This window comes from Alternaria viburni, assembly GCF_023758015.1.
Source record: "Alternaria viburni strain BMP 2772 chromosome Unknown scaffold_11, whole genome shotgun sequence".
NCBI classification, from domain to species: domain Eukaryota; kingdom Fungi; phylum Ascomycota; class Dothideomycetes; order Pleosporales; family Pleosporaceae; genus Alternaria; species Alternaria viburni.
This window is the reverse complement of record NW_026055780.1, coordinates 108463-129340: the sequence shown is the minus strand read 5'-3', so window position 1 is coordinate 129340 and position 20878 is coordinate 108463. Positions and strand designations below refer to the sequence as shown.

General features: G+C 53.2%; 5 protein-coding genes across 5 annotated transcripts; 3 read left to right on the top strand and 2 right to left on the bottom strand.

Annotated features, from left to right (window-relative positions):
- Positions 1 to 920: 920 nt before the first annotated feature.
- J4E79_005685 (uncharacterized protein) lies at positions 921 to 1156 on the top strand (the record flags this gene model as incomplete). The annotated part of the gene is made up of 2 exons (XM_049354563.1): positions 921 to 976; positions 1030 to 1156. 2 exons carry the CDS (start codon positions 921 to 923, stop codon positions 1154 to 1156), a joined length of 183 nt encoding a protein of 60 aa, XP_049210686.1.
- Positions 1157 to 6638: 5482 nt separating this feature from the next.
- Positions 6639 to 10227, top strand: J4E79_005684 (uncharacterized protein; the record flags this gene model as incomplete). Its single annotated transcript, XM_049354562.1, has 3 exons — positions 6639 to 6729; positions 6789 to 10094; positions 10145 to 10227. 3 exons carry the CDS (start codon positions 6639 to 6641, stop codon positions 10225 to 10227), a joined length of 3480 nt encoding a protein of 1159 aa, XP_049210685.1.
- Positions 10228 to 12296: 2069 nt separating this feature from the next.
- J4E79_005683 (uncharacterized protein) lies at positions 12297 to 13194 on the top strand (the record flags this gene model as incomplete). Its single annotated transcript, XM_049354561.1, has 3 exons — positions 12297 to 12350; positions 12496 to 12775; positions 12887 to 13194. 3 exons carry the CDS (start codon positions 12297 to 12299, stop codon positions 13192 to 13194), a joined length of 642 nt encoding a protein of 213 aa, XP_049210684.1.
- A 439-nt stretch (positions 13195 to 13633) lies between these two features.
- On the bottom strand, positions 13634 to 14881 carry J4E79_005682 (uncharacterized protein; the record flags this gene model as incomplete). Its single annotated transcript, XM_049354560.1, has 4 exons — positions 13634 to 13853; positions 13905 to 14143; positions 14194 to 14652; positions 14702 to 14881. 4 exons carry the CDS (start codon positions 14879 to 14881, stop codon positions 13634 to 13636), a joined length of 1098 nt encoding a protein of 365 aa, XP_049210683.1.
- Positions 14882 to 18651: 3770 nt separating this feature from the next.
- On the bottom strand, positions 18652 to 20673 carry J4E79_005681 (uncharacterized protein; the record flags this gene model as incomplete). The annotated part of the gene is made up of 3 exons (XM_049354559.1): positions 18652 to 19398; positions 19457 to 20002; positions 20068 to 20673. 3 exons carry the CDS (start codon positions 20671 to 20673, stop codon positions 18652 to 18654), a joined length of 1899 nt encoding a protein of 632 aa, XP_049210682.1.
- Between the last annotated feature and the right edge of the window lie 205 nt (positions 20674 to 20878).

Genomic DNA, 20878 nt, shown 5'->3' with positions numbered 1-20878 from the left:
CACTCACATGACACCCCTTCATTCATTTTTAGGACCTCGTTATCTCAACAAGGCAGAAAGGCCACATAGGTTGACTTGATTGCGTTTTTGAACGAATCTTCCAGCCATAAAATCGTCAATGTACGCTTTTTTAGTGTTACGCAAACCCACCGCAGACTCCAGACATACCCACTGGTGTTCTCGTTTTGATTGCGTTCTCAGACAGATACTCGCAGCATGTCTACTTATTTTCGAATTTTCTGTACCATATCTTGGCAAATATCCATTTTTGGATGTCGCAAGCCAGATGTTTGGAGAAAGAAAGAAGAGAGAAGAAGCATGAGAACCATTCTAGTGTGTTTATAGCGAGCCCATGTTCAGAGGATGTGTGAGCTTTCTGCGCCTGCGCAACATCGGGCTTCCATGTTGGCTTTTTCTTTGGATATTTGCATCGCCGCAAGTACTCGCAGGAGGCACATGGTATGGATGACACGGATTCTAGAAACGATCTTCCCATCGAGGAAGCGACATGGTAGTTTTGTTGGGGGATCTACCTCGGAGCAGACCACACATGTATCGGCAAGCTTGTGGTTTTGGAAGAGCTCAATGCGTTTTTGGTTCTGAGATGTAAAGCGAAGAGATGGTGTGAGATATCGAGAGTAGAAAACTCCCGATGCTTCTTATGTATGAGCCCAGATGACCCTTTAGAGTGTTCTAGGAACTTTGAAGTTTTTGTAGAATCGGAATGGAAGCCGTCCACATTCGCTCATTGTATGGCATTTTCGTGGTCGCCACAAACACGTCGAATTTAGTCTTCCACGTTTTTGAAGAGCAAAAGGAAGACGTGAAGACATACGATCAAACCCTGTATTTTTGAACACGGTAGGAACTGTGTTTTCGAGAAGCTGAGAATGTGGAGTCTCGGAGGATGGCACGACAACATGGTAGAACTCAAGCTCGTTTTCGTTTTAAAGGCCAAGACCACGCCGAAGGCCATGTGAACTTCTTTGTCGGATTTGTTTTAGAAAAACGTAAAATGAATTGCGATAGTAAGAGAGAGAAGAAGAAGAAGAAGAAGAAGAAGAAGAAGAAGAAGAAGGAAAACGAACAATTTGTATGCGAATTCCAAACTGCCAAGTCATCGTTTTTGTGGAGGGCTGTATTTCGTACAAGGTAAGAACGTGATACAAACCAAATACGGTGAGCATGATGGAAATTTGTATAGAAAGATAGTAGGAGGGATAGACTTGCGCAGGTAAGTTGCGCTCCGATCAAATGGTTATACATGTGATGATCAAACATCGAGTAGGCTGCGCAAAGTAGCATAAGCGAGATTCGGACGAAGAAGCGAAAGAGAGGAACTCAAAGTCAGGACGATACAGCTGTATCTTCCTTCTACTGTCGTATGTACGACGGAGCAGTCATCGCCCGTTATTCGAAGCGCGTCGTCATCTAAGCTCTCCAAGCTCTCCAAGCTCTTCTACACTTCCCACTCACACCACCTCCACAACACTAGTCCCCAAAGAAACGCGATAAAGTCCCGAAGATCTTCGCAAGCCCTCCAGATCGCAAGGTGGGAGAGCAACTCGGTACGTGATGCGAGCGGCCAGTTCCGCACCCAGCGCCATGCCGTCATACCATCACCTGCCGCCCCGACAGCGATCTATCAGGCCTAGCCTTCACACCCCAGATCGAAACCCTATCTCTCGCCCGAACATCGGTATACACATTCTCGCATGCATGCCAGATACCGGTCGTGTGAAACTGGAAAAGGGCTGCGCAAAAAAGGACTTGGTGTTGCGTCAGCAGGCTGCGTAACATTATGCAGGTCATACAACAGCATGCAGGAGCTGCGAACGGTATCCCGTAACCGGATTGCCTGTTGCCGTGAAGAGTCCTTTCTTGACTTGCCACACGATGCAAGTATAGGTTGTAGCCAAAATACCTCGGAGTAAGTATCCGCGTCGTAACGAATTCCCGTTCGCAATAGGAGGCGCGGAGCTGGACGCCGTGACGTTACATAGCCACCGTGATCGATCCACTTAGTAGGTTCGCGGATGGCTAGTAGCCTGTTCATCTGCCGCTGTTGAGCCGTGGGCTTCTTTTCCTGGTATAGATGGGTGGATCTTGTGTGGAGAACTCTGGGGCGCGGAGGCAAAGGGTTTTTCCCGGCGGCGTGGGATGTTGGGATGCGGGATGAGAAAATAGGCATCGCCGTGAAGGAATCCTCATTCACGTGAGGCTGAACTTGTTTCTGGAAGAAGATGAGGCGACCGCAAATAGCCGAAAGGATGCGTAAAGTTAAACGGTGCTTACGCAACTTAATGGGAGAATAAAGCCAAAAGACGGACTCAACAGGTAAGAGGACGTGTCAAGCCACAGGGTCGGGAATGACAGCTAGGATAGACCCTAGATCTCGAGTCGCATTTACCTGGGATAGCTTGCGACGAACCGCTGAGCTTCGCTTCATCTGCATGCTGCAGCAGGTTTGCATTCGAAAGAACAGCCACCCTTACTCCCGAGTGTGGACAAACGCCTCGAAATCGTAATAGTGTACTCCTACGGCCTCAACACATCATGTTGAAGATGTCGCGGAGCCGGGTGAGCGAAAGACCGAAAGCTTACCATAATCGGAGGTGTCACAGGAACAACAACTCGGGGACTTAACAGGTAGTATCGGCTACCGCGGAAGACGTCTAGTTCGACCTATCGGGAGATGGCAATGAAAGCCAAGCGGTAGGTGATAATCGACTACGGTGCAAAGTACCGCAGCTCCTGCAGGATCGTGTCGCTGTGCGCATGACGTCGGGTCTGACTCTTTGACAACTCAATCGAAAGGGTTGAGCGTCAAGTAGTCGCTCGCGCTTAGGGTCACAGGTACAGAGCTCTAGGTGGCGAAGCAGCAGTGCATCCTAGGATGCGGCGAGGTACGTACCAAGCGTGCACGTGAACTGCAGACTAGAATCCTAGCGTCGCTTCAAATCGTGTGTCAAGCCCCACCTGGTCTAGCTTCTCCTGGAGCTATACAGTGGGTAGACTGCTGGGCGTCAGCAATGCTGCGTTATATTTGGGCGCTCAACGTCGAGGCTCAAACGACTGCAGTAATATGGGGTGATCTTTCGACTGCGTTAAGCGAACTAGAACAAGAGAGGCATTGCGCCTAAGGCAAAATACGTAGTGCCGTTACCTTGCGTGCAATTGAGTGGAACACCATGCTTTTGCGTTGCGTGCACGCTGATCTGTTGTGGGCTTGTGTTTGTGATGCTTCCAGACTCAGCTTTCGCACCTGTTACTCCGAACAGCTCCCAGTGCGGATGGCAACGGAAAACGGCTCATACGTGCCTTATGCAGGTGTGTGATAGGTGGAGCTGCAGGGCGCAACACCGCTGGCGGTTCGCAGTCGTCGAGATGAAGTACGAGGGGCAATTGTCTGGGGAGTGCGCCGGGATAACCTTATCGGGTTAGGCGTGCGTCATCGGCTCGAGCGGGCTTGAAGCGAACGGGAAGAAGCATACGCTCGTCATTAGATATCTGCATGGTCGGTCGGCATCGTGTTCGCGACCGTGCTGTAGACTCGTCCCGATGGTTGCACAAAGGAAGCACGTCATGCTGCACGAGCAGTCCAACGTGTCGTCGTTACGCGGCCGCGAGAATGCTGCTCGGTGGTAAGACGTGCATTGGCAGATGCGAACATGGCAAATTTGGTCCCTACACAAGCTATCGCGTGGTGGTTATTTGCTCTCCTCGCACCAATCGCGACGGATTGTATAAATCCTAAAGTTTCATGCCATGGCCAAGCCACCTGGGATTGTCGGCAGAAGTGACAGGCGCGCCATGCAAATTATTTCGCCGGGGAATTTATCGATCATCGATACTTGCGTTTGGCGAGCAATCTGGTGAGATGTCAGAAAGTATAGACAAGGACCGGGATGCAGATCGAGTGGTATGTGCGTTGACAACTGCATTTGCATAGACGATCTTAAGTGGCCCAGCGAACATTTACAGCCACGATCAGCAGTAGGAAGTCGAAAGCTGCTCCTGCTCGTTCGATACATCTTCTACAGTGCTTCGATTGACGTAGATGGCTTTGGTGTCGCTGAAGGATTGCTCCGTGGCTCCACCATGTGGCCGTTCGATTGTAGATCTGCCACGAGCTTACTGTGGTCGTGCACCAGCAGCCGATCTTCATTGCCACAAAGCGCAACGTCACTGGCTAGGGTCTCTTGCAATACTTCAACTGCGAGATAGCAGCATGGTCATAGCCGAAGTTTGAATTTGGCAATGCAGACCCGACTGGCGAAGCAGCATGATGCTTAAGCCGAAGCGAGCGTAGCGGGAGGCCGAAAAGACGATAGTAGCCTGACGATGCCGTCATGCGCGGTGGATGCTCCAGTACGCGTAGGAGGGCGACGCGACAGACCGAGAACGTCAGGGTCCTGGGCTGCCGAAGGTCAGGTGCAGTAGTATACCCACCGCGGCCTGCGGAATGAGACAGGGCGTGAGAGATTTTTGTCGTCGCTGCCATCGGCTCATTCCACATCCGCTGCTACGATGGGGCAACTGTGGTTCGCGACGTTGCAGTACCGGTTCTCGCAGCAAGCGCATGTACTCAACAGACGGCCAAAGACGACGGGATCAACGCTGCGAGGCGGTGATAGGTGGGCGGGTCGAGCAGCAGCGACAAGGGCTAGGACGACGGCGATGGGAACTTTGCAGGCCGTGGTCATGCGGCGCTATGTGGCATGGGTCTCTGGGCAGTCCATGCTTTACCCCAGATCTCGAAGCAGGCTAGCCGCCTTTGCTGCCGCCGTCCAAGCTCTGCAGGCTCGACCTTGGATTTCCTGGGGAAGTTTGCAGGTGTTGCAGCCCTCACCGATGTCAGCGCAAGCAGCTATCCGCCTGTGTAAAAGCAATTGAAGTCGCCCGGCGGTGCTGAGTGGCGCGCTGGCGGCATAGCGTGCTGTCAGTAGTTGCCCGTTCCTATAGTTAGGCGCTTGACGGCCGCAGCTGCATGGGCCGTGTATGCGAGGCCCATTGTTGTGCGCGCATCTTGCAGCACCCAGCATCGTTCGCCAGTATCGGTGACAGGCTGCTGAAACTCGCTCTCGGAAGCCCGAGCATGGTCGTGCCTCTAGACCCGTGCGGTACTCTGGGTATCCTCAGGGACGAGTAGCTCTCTCGCCAATTAATATGCAACCGGCAGGCCATTGGAGCTCCACAATCTATCTCCGCCAGGCGAAATGAAGCCGCCCCAGTCGGGAGCATGTTATAGATGCTGCGGCGTGCTCTTCGAGGTCGATTCCACTAATAACGTAGGTGGGTGGTGTGCAGTGTACAGTACTGCAGCGCAGACGATTGCTACAGGGAGCCGAGGCCATAGCTGTGGGCCCCTGGCGCAGTTGCTGCAGCCAAGCCGCGAGTAGTCCTGAAGGCGACGCTGCTGATCGCAGACGCCCATCGCTGCCTCTTCAGACGCGCAGGTAGAGGCGAGGGCATCGCAACGGAAGTACTCCGGACAGGACCCCTGCGCCAGAATGGCCGTTTGCTGGGGGCTCCACTTGGGAGAAGCCCTGGTGCTTGCAGGCCCGTCGAAGAACCTGGGGCGCTGGCCAGTTGCATGACACACTCGCCGCCTAGCTCCAAAGCTTTACGAGCCGTGAAGTCTGGGGATCTGCTTACAATTCGACGAGGCCGCCGTCGCCGTCGCTGTGCCTGATCTCGACACCTCCAGCTCCCTCGCCACAGCTCGACCGCGTGCGACTTGCTCTGCGTGCTTCCTGACTCTCGCTGCTCGTTGTAATAGCTATCGTCCCGCGAACCTTGGCCCGTGCCCGATTCCCCAGACTCGGCCTGCCCTCTGCACCTCCGACCAATCGTTGTGTCGTCGCCCAATTGCTCTGCCCGGGACCGAAGGTTGTGTCTGCGCTGTAATCTAGCCTTTTGGGCCGTACCAGCCAAAAGCCGCCGGCGCCTCCAGCAAGCACCGCTGGTACAGACGCTTACATCAAGGCTGGACCCTCGTGCTCAACCAGCTCCACCATCTGCCACTGCCTCTGCTACTGCTGACCACAGGCCTCCCGCACTGGCTTCACGCTCTCCGGGACCAGCGGTAGACACGTACGCACGCCGACCTATGTACGGACCGATCCAACTACATCACACGTCCGTTTTCCTGGTACCTTTCTGCCCTCAGCGTAGGCTTGCTCTTGTTGCGAGCCCTTGCCAGGTACCCAGCTTGCCTACCTCCGACCACTTCGACCAAGGTCCCCTGCAGCTATCAATTGGCTTTTGCTGTACATTAGCATTGTCATCCCAAGATCCAATTCCATCTTGATATCCCACTGCTACGAGCTGCGGCCACGAGACGCTGCGTAAACAAGCTCTTAGACGCTCTTTCCACCTTAGAGGCCTATACAAGGTACTTTCGTCTGCTCCAGCTGGTCGTACCTCATCATTCGCTGACATTTGTGTGTGTTGGCAGCCTCTGATTCAGTAGATTCTTTGTTTACTCCGAGAGCTTGCTGCCCCGCGAGCTGCAACGAGCTCGACCCAAGACAGCTATCATTGCAGTACCATCAGTAGTCCGCTTCCAGTCACCTTGAGGCGGGTGTATTTTCGACTCGATTGTGGACGTGATTGGTGTTTTGCCAATCCGATACATGATCATGGCGAAAGTGGAAAGCACGAGCCTGCCAGGCCCCGCGACCTCGCCGGGCGACGACTCCAACGGTTCAGGCAGCGCCAGCAACTGTGAGTAGGAGCGACCGCCACACAACACCATGATAGCTGACAAAGATTGCTAATCGCAGCTTCCGCATCTACAGCCAAGCCCGCAACCTCGCCCACCGTCCAGACCTTCCCTCCGCCCAAGAACGACAAGCCCCGGCCGCACGTATGCGCGACTTGCACACGCTCATTCGCGCGCCTAGAGCACCTCAAGCGCCACGAACGATCCCACACAAAAGAGAAGCCCTTTGAGTGCCCCCAGTGTACGAGATGCTTCGCGCGACGCGACCTCCTCCTACGTCACCAGCAGAAGCTCCACCAACAAGGCGCGTCCAACACAAGACCCCGCAATGGACGTAGGGAAAGCACGACCGGCCTGCCGCCCAACCCTGCCGCGCGAGTACGCAAGAACTCAGTCTCAAGCAATGCGGGCGGCGCCAAGGGCAATGTCATGAGGCCACGCGCAAACACCATCAGTCACATCGACCCGACCGCCCTCAACAGCTTTCTCGCCACACATGGAACTTCGATAGCTGGCGGCAGGGGAGGCCACCCAGGTCATTCACAGCATTCGAGCCTATCGGGGATTAGTCAGTTCGACTACAGGGGCATGTCGACAGCTGCCGGCAACCATGGCCAGTCTCACGGTCTACCAAGACTAGACACCCATATGGGATTCGGTATGGGTGGCGGTCTTCGCACGGCTCCCATTCCAGGCATGGCTGGCTCTGATGACCGTGAGCTCGAGAAGTTCTTCGGCTCCTCAGCAGCTTCTACCATTAACCCGAACCAGCTGCACCACTTCAACGCAGGCATCGCACTTCCACAATCGCCCTTCAAGCAATTCGCTAATCCCTTCGCCGGCAACAATCCTATTGAGGAAGACGATTTCGGCTGGGGTATGGGCATCGACAGCAACATGGTCTTCACCGGAGCCAACGAGTCGGCTCTTGACGGCTCCTCGCCATCGGCCATCAGCACTGCGAGTCAGGGTGCTTTCAACGACATGATGCTGGATGGCTCAAGCCAACAAAACTCAGCAGCCATGTGGCACAACCCTCTAGTTGCGCACACCAGCATCAACCCAACCGCCTTCACACTCGATGCCATGGCTCCGGTCTTCCCTGAGCTTATGATGAACCACAACACTTCACAAGAGCTAGGCGATCAGGGTGTTCAGAACGATTTCTACTCGTCTACTCCACCTCCTTTAGTGGCCATGAGCCCTTCAGCTGGTATACCCGGTATGCCGAATCAGTACTTTCAGACGCCCATGACTTTCGCTTCTGATGCCCGCAGCATATCATCTTCCTCATTCAACGGCAGCGCAAGGCACAGTTCTGTCTCATCATTTTCCACTGAAACCATTACAGACTCTACGCGGCAGGCTATGATGTTCAACTTGACTCAAGCCATGGGCTACGGTCATGGAGCTCAACGGAGATTCTCGCAACCCGCAGTCAGCTCGCCTCTGTCCAATGGTACCGGGAAACCTTCAGTCCAGGCTGGTATACTCCCTAGCACTGTCGACATCCAGCGCTACGTCAATGCATACATCCACTACTTCCACCCGCACTTACCTTTCTTGCACATCCCCACACTTTCTTTTGATACCCCGGCGTACACATACCAACTTCGATCGGCCGGAAACTACAGCCAAGATACCATGGTTGGTGGCGGTGGCTGTCTCATCCTTGCCATGGCCGCGATAGGTGCTCTGTACGAATATGAGCAGAATGTCGCAAAAGAATTGTTTGAGGCTGCGAAGAAGCTGATTTTATTCTACCTTGATGAGCGCCGCAAAGCTGGACTCTCGGCTGTCAACGGGTCGAATGCCGCAAACGACCACATCAACAAACCACCACTCTGGTTAGTGCAAGCTATGTTGCTCAACCTCATCTTCGGTCACAGCTGTGGCGATAGACAGGCCGCTGAGGTTGCGAGCACCCATTGCGCAGCACTTGTAAGCCTTGCTAAAGCTGCTGGCTTGGATAAGCCAACCGCTCCAGAGCAGACTTCTTCCAGTCCACCCAATCATACTAATGGCGACAATGTGGATATGTCCGACGAATCGAGCTCGCAGTTTGGCCAACATGCAGATAGTGTGGACGAGCACGCTCAGTGGATTCAGTGGAAGAAGATCGAAGAGCGTAAGAGGACTTACTTTGCCATCTTCTCCATGTCGAGTCTGCTTGTATCCGCTTACGCGCATTCTCCACGCATACTGAACTCAGAGATACATCTAGACCTACCCTGCGAAGAGGATCTGTGGTCTGTTGACAGCCCTCAGACGTGGGTGGCTATGGGCGGACCAATGATCGCTCAGCAACGCGGTTTGTCTTTCATCTCGGCCATGACATACCTTCTCGAAGCCAGTTCACGGAATACCACCTCACGGATGCGGAACTCCTACCCCCAGGCATTCGCAGGCGGGCAGCCAATGAACGGACCCTCTGAGAGCGACATCCGGCCCAGCACATTCGGTTGCTATGTGCTGATCAATGCCATGCACGTTTACATTTGGGAAACGCGGAACAGACACAACGGTCGCTTGTGGAAGGCCCAGGAGACAGAGGCCATGCATGCTCAGGTGGAGCCCGCTCTCAAGGCCTGGCAAGTCGCGTGGAGAGCCAACCCGAACCACAGTATTGAGCGCCCCAGTCCGTTCGGTCCTCTTTCCGCCGACTGTATCCCACTACTAGATTTGGCCTATGTCAGGCTCTTCGTCAACCTTGGTCGCGCGAAGGAGCTCCTGTGGCAGCGCGATTTTGACGGCATGGCGAACGAACTCGCCAGAGGCATTGACATCGTCGGCCAAGCAGACGGGACACCTGAGAGGTTTGCATCGATGGATCTCAACTCAGGTTCTCCAGGCCAAATGGGCTCACAGGACCACGTCAGTCCCGGAAATGCGGCAAACGGTTTCTCCAACTCCCAGTCGTCCAAACGCGAAAGGCATCTCCGAAAGGCCGCTTTCTACGCTGCTGACTCCCTTTCCATGGCAGACAAACTGGGTGCCTCGTACGCTGACTTCACGGCTCGGGAGCTTCCCAACTCATCCGCGTTGTGCACTTTCGATTGCGCTCAGGTCCTTGCTGAATGGGTTGCAACTGTGCAAGACCGTGTTGGCCGTCATATGGGCGTGCTCGGTAGAGATGAGATTGATTTTGCGGGCGTGCCAGCTGTTGTACTCCTTGAAGAGGAAGACATTAAGCTGCTACAGAAGATCTCTGATATTCTCCACCATGCTGATATGAAGCTGGCTTACGACATATCGTCCAACAACCTACCGATGCTGGGTAGTCTTTCCAACCTCGGACATTGCGGTTACGGAACCAAGTTGCTGATGGTGACGGCTTACATGCTGTCAAAGGCCGCTGTCTGGCCTGGTGAGTCTGCCTGCTCAAAACCTGTACAACGTCTGCTAATATGACAGTAGTAACCCATGTCCAAGCTCGTGCACTCGAGGCGCATGCCCAGCACATCAGTCAACGAGCAGAAAACTCGCTTCATATCCAGTAACCATCTGCCTTCTTCGAGCTTGTACAGTACTAGACTTCTTCGGCTGTCGATATGCCCACTGCACCGTGTGTGCCTCTCGGATACCCTTTTTTACACACATTTTCCATCGGGTTACGACATTCCCAAACAACGACCACACCCTCATGCGTTGATGGACTTTCTTGTACAGCTTGCTTCGTTGATCTGGATCAGACGCACTGCTTCGGTCGCTTAGCGACAGCTAGAGCACCGCGTCTTCGAGGTACATATTATTCCGGTGTGGATGGTTCCAGAGATACGTGGTGTCACCATCCGTCTGCTCACCCTTGACGACATCGCTGCCAATACTACTCCTGTTTTTGTCATTTCAGGCGTTAGTGACAGGACGCAGGGCGTTCCTTCTCATCTTGATTTTCCGGGTTTTATTAGGAATTTGTACACATGGCGCTACGTATCGAGGCACATTGCTGGTGAGCAATTGTGTCTGACCCGGCGGTGGCTGTAACACGCGCAGAGTAAGATGATACTACGAACAATCCTTTACGACAACCTGGGTATAGGGTATGGGCGGCGCAAATGGGACAATGGGTCAAAAAGTCAATTTTGATCACGCAGCTAGGGAATACCTGCATCACGAATGAAAACTCTACCACCCCAAACTCCATTATGCCTTGTGACTCCGCGATGTGCCGCTGATACTTCAACCGCCTTCTCCGGTGCAACCCCTACAATGAGATTCAGGTTCACCAAGCATTCTGATTCGCTCGGTGTACTGTGTCACCATCTTAGCGGGTGGCTTACCACTGCGGCGTTGTTCTCGAACCAAGCAGCGGCGACGCCGTTTTGAACCTAAAGATAGCCAAAAGCCACCTGAGCAAGATCAAGATCTGGACCCTTCAACGAAATGAGATCTAACTACCAAAAGACATATTGCGTGACTTGGACATGTCCTCATCTCCGCGCACATCTACACGGTAGACTACACCACAAGAAGCCCCCAACCAATCCGCTATCTCGATGACCAACACCTCGATGCTCACACTACCCCAGCGCCCAGCCCAAGCTACACTAAGCCTCACAGCCTCACTCCTCTAACCCAAACACACCACCCAGCGCCGCCAAGCTCCTACGCGTAAAACCACTCGTACGCAGATCGAAGCACTAACGCACTAACCCAAATGCAACCACACACCACGTGTACATACGAGCGTGCGAGTCTCCATCCTTCCCCCGGATGCGCTCGGATGACATGGAACACGGCCGGCACCATTGGCGGCGATGCAGCCGGTGCGCCAGCCGCAAAAAAAAACGTGTACGGTGTCGGAGGTAACTCCGGCGTGATCATGGGATTGGGTATGCGCATGGGAATAGTGCGGACATGACATGGAGGGACGGCGCAGGGTACCGGGTCAATCAAGGATAGTGGGCAGGGTCAGGGTCAGGGTGGGCTGGGGAAGGAGGGATCGGGGGAGTGTTGCTGTTCCTGGATTTGAGAGGATGGGGGATTGATTGGGGTGAGAGGCCGGTCTTGGGTTGTGTTGCGTTTTGAGTATGTTGAGCGATGGTGTTGGGGGTGGTAGGGCCGATGATGTGAGATGGGGGTGAGGCTGAGAGTGAGGTTGCGATTGGGTGAGGGTGGAGGAGTAGGAATATGTGGACGGGAATTGGAGTCTGGTATGCGATATGGAGTGTGTTTGTGGTGTTTACTGTGAGAGCGCGGTACTTTCTATGCGGCGACAGCATGGACTTGTTGTGCAAGAGACTCGAGTATGTGTCGGCTACAAAGTCTTACCGTAACCTCAGTCCTCTGAACCCGCAGCCCTGATTATCCTCCGTCTACGGATTCTACGTGGGCAGAAAAAACGAGATGTAAGGCTGTCATTCGCGACTACCTGCCATGCGCACGCGAAGAGCTGGCTGCGACGCGTTGATTGGCTAGATTCGGAGCTTGGGTCGCGTACACCTTCCGCTACAGATCGCTCTTTCACGTCAACCACATTCGCGTCTCTGTTTCAACACATGGCCTATTTATCATCACACTCGATTCACAGAAAGCATAGCAGAGAATAAGAAGCGTATCGGTTGCCAGGATGTCGCGCCCAGCAGCGCGTAAGGCCGCTCCTAAGGGGGAATACATCGAGACCGTATGTCTCTCCTCCCCTTCCGCATCAACAAAACACCCGAAAAAACATTATACACATCTTGCGCACCCCATTACCACATCCTTGCCATTTCATAACTCCATCACAACCCCAAACCATGACACCTCCCCACTAACACCACCCCCAGGATTCCGGCAACAAAGTCTCCCGCCGCAGCGCGATCACCGGTACTGCCAACATCACGCTCGGCGGGCGCACCGTCATCATGGCCGACGTGCAACTGCGCGGCGACCTGCACCCCACACGCTCGGCACCTTCTTCGTCTGGTAAGGACGTGACGCCGACGAGCATCAGCATAGGGCGCTGTACGGTCATCAGCCAGGGAAGCGTGATTAAGCCGCCAAGCAGGATTAGTAGGGGCCAGGTGCATTATTATCCGATGAAGATTGGGGATAATGTTTTTGTTGGTACGTTTGTTCCTTTCTCTTTCTTTTCATTTGTCAGGTTGGAACATGGGTCTGGGTACGATGGATTGGAGGATATGGGGGTGGCGTACGCCATGCTAAGAGTGACAACAGGGCCAAACTCGACTGTCCAGGCTATCTCCATTTCTTCTCATGTGCACATAGGGCATCACTGCAATATCGGTCCTTTTGCTATCATTAAGGAAAACGTCAAGATATTACCACATACCGTTGTACCAGCGAACATGGTCATTGCGTCGGGGTCTGTGGTGGGTGGTCAGCCGGCGCGGGTGGTGGGCGATGTAGGAGAGGGGTGGGGTGTTAGTGGAGGTGGTGGTGGCGGATTGGGCGTTGGCGGTGGAGGGGAGGAGAAGTGGGTGGAAGGTGGAGATCTCAGGGAGCTCGTTAGAAGTATCAGATGAAGGTTGGAGTTGCGCGTGAGTGGAGACGAGATGGGCATGAAAGAGAGATATGGCGAAGAGAGGAATGGGATGATATCCAGGTAGGGTTGATGCATTCTTCCAGAACATTGCGAAATGTTATTTCTGGTTCAATGAAGCTACCAAACTACGATATAGGTAGTTCAGATTCCATCTCAAATATGTACAAAGAAAGAAGGCGAAAAGTGCCAAACAACTGAGCGCAAGACTCGCGCAACTCAGCGACTACCAACAATGCTGCATCGTAACTTCCAAGCCAGCCCTCGAAAATCGCTACCTAATCATCATATGGACCGTAACAACCGTGTCGTTCATATCACTCAAAATCTCCATGAAACGCATACATAGATCGCAGCGAAGCGTCTCCATTCTCTATCCTAGCTATTACCCGCCCGTAGGTGGCCAACGTATTTACATCCATCTACACCATCTCGTTCCCCTTCTGCGCTTTGACCTCCATGGTAGTCAACTCAAACTCTCTTTTCTGGTAGATACCCTGCGTGTCCCAAGAATCGGGGCAACTCTCGCTTTTCGTATCGTTTAAGGTGGTTCGTCCATCGGAGTAGATGTGCGCTTTGTGCGTGGATTTGGTGCCGATGGTTGGGCCGGGGCCGAAACCGAAGCCGAAAAGGGATGGAGCTCTGTGTGATGTTAGCGTTTTGCGACAACGACAGTACAAGATGAGGACGTACCGGCTGCGTCGCCTTGTTCCTTCTGCGGTGGACGCCAGCTTCTTCGATGTAAGGGAAGTCTTGATGTCCCGGAGGAGGGGTCGCAACACGGGTATACACTGGACGATGATGGTGCCGACGATCTCCGAAGAATACCAAATGTTGGAATGGGCGTTGCGCCAGAAGTACCACTCGTCCTTCACGTTGCCCTCGTCTTTCCAGCCTGTGCGTACAGCAGATACGATCGCAACAAACATTCCCTATTCCAAAGTCAGTGGTGGATTATAGGGGCATACTTGAAGCGACGCACCAGACTCATGGCAACACAAAGCCCAATCTTTTCCACCTTCCGCATGTCGAGGTTCCATGTGATGACCCAGGGGAAGACTGCGAGGATAAAGTCCATGATGATGTTGTACACGTTGCCGCCTTCCTTGAAGTCGTCCCTGAACTTCGAGTCCAGGCAGAAATCCAAGCGGTACCAGACGTCATAGGATTCTTTGCCGCACACCTTTGCCCATTGGAGAATGACCTTGGCAATCATGTATGCATTCATGCTGCCAATGATGAACCATAGTATCCATTGGCCCCAGTTCTTAGTCAGCTTGAGCAAAGTGACGGCGAAGGCAGTTTTGGTGAGCGATTGGTTGATCAGTGTTCCACAGGAGGTAATGTTGATAAGTATGTGCATTCGATCATCCCATGTGTCGGTCACATAGCCCGTGGCATACTCGGTTGTGATGATGGCATTGTTGACAGCAAGTAAGACCTGTTACATCGTCAGCTACGACTATCTGTAAGCCCAACAGGTGTCTTACCCATGCAACGAGGAGGATGTGGTCATCCCACCAGAGACCGTGGCGACGAGTGACTTTGATCCATATCCGGAGCGCCAGGAAGAGTGATGCACCAGCAAACAACGCCCATAGCCCAATGTTCAACTCGAGCGAAGGATCCACGTAGTGGTGATGCGAATCATCGTGGTTCCGGCGGATCATGTTTTCCCAGCGGTCGGAACGGGATGCGGCATAGAAGCGAAATGAAGGAAACCGTAAAGAGTGAGATGTAGTCGCAGACCGACAAAGTTAAGAAACGAACGAACGAATGCCTCCGGCACTCTATACTGAATGACCGGGGTGGTGGGTGGAAGAAACGACGAACAAGAAACGCCGTAAAGTGCGAAGCGGCACGAGGTCTAGATGACATTTGCGCATCCCCGTGCAAGGATTCCAGGGATTTCCTGTTGTTAGCATCGATCACAGCCCAGCAAGCGACAATCTGCTTGACATTCCAGACTCGGAGGTTTTGAAATGAGTCCCATCTCGAAGGGTGGTTGGTGGAACCACTATGCCGGTAGTGGGCAAGCCCCGGGCGCCGTCGCACGATAACAGCTGTATCTTCCGATGTATCCTGGGGAAGCTCGTGTTTGCTAACTGAGATAGACGTTAGTAGGCGAGCCTCCCATGGCTTGTGCTGACGCGGAAGGGCTCCGTCATTTAGTACGCTTGGGAGAAGCAAGCAGAAGCTGCTCAGTGCCCTTTAAGCGGTGGTTTGACGACATTCAGATCAGCGATGGTCATGGCTACTGAGATAGCTGCCACACAGTGGGACAACGTCGCACAGATGTGCGAAACATGGCAAATGCCGCGACCGTGCTTGCGTCTCCTGGGTGTGCGCAACGTTCCAAAGTCGTTCCAACGTCGTTCGAAACAGGCCACGTGCTGAAGACGCCACTGCGTCCGTGTACTGGCGGAGAATTACGACTACGATTATCCTTGGGGGGCGGCTCGATATTAATCGATGCATTGCAAACACCAGGTCAGCTGCGCCGAGCGTATGGTACGGAATGGGTAGGCCCGGGAAGCCGCAGTTATGCCGACCGGTAATGACTGGCATCCCCAGCGCGCAGACTCTGCTGTTGGGTTTCTTCGCAGAATTGGACACGAATTGGACAAGAAATCGATGAATCGCGAGGGAAGGGGTGGACAGAAGTGTTTCAGATTGAGAGGCGCCGGGTTAGTAGCCGATGCGCTGTTTCGAAACGGGTAAAGTATATCCGGGCGCATGAACGAGGACGTCATTCGATCGTGCGCGCGACGAACACCTCCCTTTTTCTTCTCTATTTCCGACATACCATGCTATAACAAACACATCGGTTAGCAGTATAGGAGGAGCGATGCTGGAGGACTTCACAGAATCACAAATGAAGGTTGCGCGATGATCGTTCCTCATTACCCAACCCCAGACGCGAAACTGATCGGGCATGTATAGCGGCATTCCTTCTCTTTCGCTCCTATCTCACTTTCTGTGCAATTTCTCAAGATGCTCGTTCCTTTTTCCCTACTCCTTCCACTTCGTGATGGTTCGACATGCTGTAACGCTCCAACGGCGCGCGATCTCAGTTCTGGATGTAGCGCAACCGCCGTGAATGCCAGGACTAAAGGAATCAGAACAAACTACGCGTAGGCGCATGTCGAGCTCAGCTCTAGAAATTGCATTCATCTAGTTCGCCAGATCTTGAGTTGATCTAGGGCTCGCTCCTTCTTCGACGCCGTTAGAGACCCGTTTCGCCAGGTGCGCATCGCCGACCAAGCGGCATGCCAGTGCCTCCTCGAAGTCCTCGGATGCGATTGGCTCGTCCGTGCTTGGAAAATTTTGTCGGCAAAACGTGTCTATTAGCCGACCTCAGATCTCTTAGTTGTAGATTTGGGTGGATGGACATGATCTTCAATGTAGCAAGCATCCCTTGTTAAAGGGGTTGAGGGCGCGTGCTCTTGCGACTTGAGAAGGGGGAGCGAGATTGGTTGAGTCGGGTGGTTGTAAGCCAACGTTCGCACGGGCAGCCAGGCCTCCCGAGGTCACGAGAATTCGGCCTTCACTTATCCGCGCTCTTAGTCGCCTGGGCCATATCCAACTTGCTCCATCGGGAACACTTCACAGTCATGAGCGAATTCTCAGCGAGTTGTTGTGTCTGTCTGGTAATCCAAGCGACGGCATTGGCAGATACGACTACGTTCGCGAACGTACCCATGGTTCGACCATGATGGGTACTACCACTGCACACTTCTGATGAACCAAGGGTGGGATTTTGGCGGTACTATTTCTTTATGATGAATTTAGAATTAACGTGCAGTCACCATCGCGCAACAAAGTTCTTTTCACATCTCAAAAAGGAGGACGCGAATTGCAGCTGCATTCCACAACAGGTCCCGGCATACACGTTTCAGCAAGATGGCCTCAAGTCTACTGCCGGCAAGCGCATTGCGCTGCGCAACCAGTAATGCCACCAGTTCAACAAGCATGTCACTCTTCTATACACTTACAAGGCCATCCACATTCTCAAGAAGGAGCCTCACCCTATCTCGCGGCTTCCGATCGTCTATCCAGTCCTTGGGCCCCTACAAGAAGACTGTAGCATCACCAAAGGATTCACCACCCCGTTTTCAACGACCAATACCTCGAATCACCCCTTCTATTCCGTCTCCACGGAAAATTAGGTATCGACACACATCCAAGGTCAAGAAGCCCGTGTCCAACATCCGCAGATACTCAATCATCGCTCTACTGTTCGCCCCCAGTATAACGTTTCTAGCTGTCGGAGTATTATATGGCTATGGATTCAGCGAGCCGACCTCCAAACAAGGGGGTGAGAAAATGGGAAAAGCAACGAGGAAAGCAACGGGGAATGTAGTAGGAAAGGCAACAGGAGGGGCATTGAAAGATGGATGCCGGGTGTATACTTACAGCCAACCCTTGCCATGGCAACCCTGGCAACCCTGGCTCGTCGGCTTGTATATCTACGGAAGCTTGGAGTAAAAAATCCGAAAGGCTGTTTGAGACGCCACCGTTGTCACACGGCGGACCAAGCGGCCACAACGCCGACGGAAGACTATCAACACCTCACAAAGACGAGATCCTTATTCATCCGCAACAACATCCACGTCGAGCTCTCGTTCACATACAACACCAAACCCCTGGAATATTGCGCAACACGCGATAACGTCCTTTCCGCCGTCGCGTACTGCATTCTGAAAAGGAAGACGTCTCATGGGAGTGCAGATCAGACCTCCGGTCCCTCAACAGTTAGCTTACATCCCTGCGCTGTGTGTATGCTTTGCGATATGAGTATGCCGCTTCCTCCCTTTTCTAAAAGACAGTAGAAATGACCCAGAAGTATACATGGCCTTGGGATTTGGTAAACTTTGGTTCTGATACCAACGTAGGCCGTCGCACGCTTGCTTTGTCCTCGATACACGTCAGAATTAGCCAGCAATAGAAGTTACCCCGGAGTCTACATTATCTGACAATTCTGAAAACGTCTGCGTTTGTACTACTGCATGCTGCAGAGCACCCGTTGTCGGCTCTGGTGCACTTTACATTTAGCTTGCGATGGATATTATCAGGGAGTCTACATTGTCTTAGGATGTCAATGACTCTCGCTCTCAGATGATCTAGTCGCATCGCACCTGTTATTGTTATTGGTCCACGTTATAGGTAGCTAGCAATAGATCCTACCCAGCAGACTACATTGCCTTGGGATATTGGAAACGTTCACTATTATACCAACGTAGGTTGCATCACCCTTGGTGTGGTCTCCAATGTCAAGTAGTGAGATTCCATCATGGCAGTATCTCATTTCTGTAGCAGCTATGTTTTGATGTCATATGGAGGGACTATCTCAGTCAAGCATATGGAAAGACCTCTGACACTCCGCTTTCCGTCGCAATTCTCATCCGGTTTCCAGTTGGGCTTGAACCAAAGCTAGCGCCTAGTTGTCGACGGCAAGCAGAACAGCCTCATACTTGTTCTTCCAGTAGAGAGCATCGTTGCTAGGGGCAGCAGCTCCAACACCGTTAGTCTTCTTGGAAACTTTGGCTTGAGTAAGCTCGAGCTCCAGGCCCCGGATGACTTCGTCCCTGTCAACGACCTCCTGGCGGTACTGATCGGCCTTCTTGTAGGTGGGCAGCATCTCCTTATACTCGCTGTAGGAGCGCTTAGCCAGCTCAGTCCATTCTAGCACGGTCCCCTCGAGCTCTTTGATCTTGTCCTCCCGAGCACGTGCTTTCTCCTCGTTCATGAAAGACGGAGAGCCACCTACAGCGAAAGTGGAGCTCTTGGAGGCCTTGCGCTCATCGATCTCTGCCTTGAGCTTGGCGTTCTCCTCCTTGAGGGACTCGCAGGTCTGTACGGCCATCCTGTGCTCTTTCTGCTTGGCGAGAAGGTTGGTATTCTCCGATTCTAGCTGGTCAACCTCATCGTCAAGGCCCTCGAGCTTCTTCAGAAGCCCCTCCACCTGGGTCTTGGTCTTGGTTCCTTCCTTCTTGCTGGCGTCTAACTCGGCGCTGAGCGTGCTGACTTGTTCGGAAAGAGTCGACTTTGCTCCCATGAGTTCGGTAACCTGGGACTCAAGATCGGCGACTTTGACGAGGCGCTGCTTCAGCTCGGCGTTCTCCTTCTGGCTACTACCAAGGTCGATCTTCAGGCCTTCAACTTGCTTGGTCTGCTCGTTGAGTTTCTAATGGCATATTAGTTCAACCTGCACTTAACTTGCTTGTTATGTCAAAGCCACGTACCGCGAATGCCTTCCCATGTTCAGCTGCCTGGTTGCTGTAGCGCTCGTTCAGAGCCTTGTTTTCCTTCTTTGCCTTTTCGGCCTCGAGTCTAGCAGTGCTCTCGCCTCCCTTCAACTGGCTGATCATGGTGTTCAGAGCCGTGTTCTTCTGTGTCTCCTTCGCGAGAAGATCGGCAGTCGACTTGAGCTCAGCGGTGAAGCGATCGGTTGTCGCCTGCTCGTCGGCCTTCGTCTTAGCCTGTACGTCTTCGAGCGCTTTGCGCAGAGTGTCGGCTTCTGCAAGGAGCTGCTTCTTGGATTCCACGAGAGTCTCCAACTCCTTTCCGAGAGCGTCGACTTTGCGAAGATCTTCCTCCTTTGTAGAGCGCGCTTGCTCTAGTAGGTGCGCATAGTTGTCAATCTCGGTGCGGAAGTTGCCCTTCTCCAGCGTCAGGCGTGAGACGCGCTCTTGGAGGGCCTCGAGCTCCTTCAGCTTGTCGGCAGTCTGCTCCTTGTGCGCAAGGAAAGCCTCCTGGTGCTCGAGGATGAGACTGTGCTGGATGTTGACCTACATGACGTGAAAGAGTTAGTGATTGATTCATCGGTATGAAAGACCTTTTGAGAGCGACTAACCTTCTTGTGCTGAGTGTTGAGTTCGTCTTGCGAATCCTTGATGGCCTCGTTCACCATCGAGCTGTGATATAAGCTCATGTTGTCACGCTGCTTCTCCAGGAACACAGGCAGCTTCTCCTTTGCGTCATTTGCCGCAGCAAAGAGCGCCTCCAGTTCATTCCACAGGGCTTCGACAGTTGGGTTGGTCGCATCCGGTGACTCTGCGCGGATCAGCTCCAACAGTCGGCGCGTATTGGTGACCGTGGTCGAGACAGTCCTGGTGAACTTTTTGGCATGCTTGGCGACTTGTTCCTTCAATGCATTACCTTGCGAGATGGCGAGCTGCGCATCGGGGTTGTTCTGGGCTGTGTTGAGGACTACGTGAGCGCCACTGTCTGCGTCAGCGTTGTGGTGAGCGTCTTTGAGGGCCACATCGGAGTTGCTGGTGTCTGGGGTAGTAATCTGCTCCTTGGTGGCGATGACGCTGTCGACAGTGGGGGGAGCAGCAGCAGCGATAGATGCAGATGGGTTGATGGACGTGGCCAAAGCTGCCTTCTTCAAGTGCGGAGCAGCATACTTGGAGTATCCGAGAGAAACGGGGCCCATGTAGGGCTTCGCGGACGCCATGTTGCGTGGTGAATGGAGAGAGCGCGGAGTTCTGTGCTTGATGTGAGTTGCTGTCAATCACTACGATCGGGTGTAAAAGTGAGGTCGCTGTCGCACACGATGCAGTCGGATGCGATGAGTGAGGAATACGACTTACGATTGACTGTAGACAACTACGAGAGTGCGGGACAGCTTTGTTCGAGAGAGTTGGGGGGTGCGGTATTCT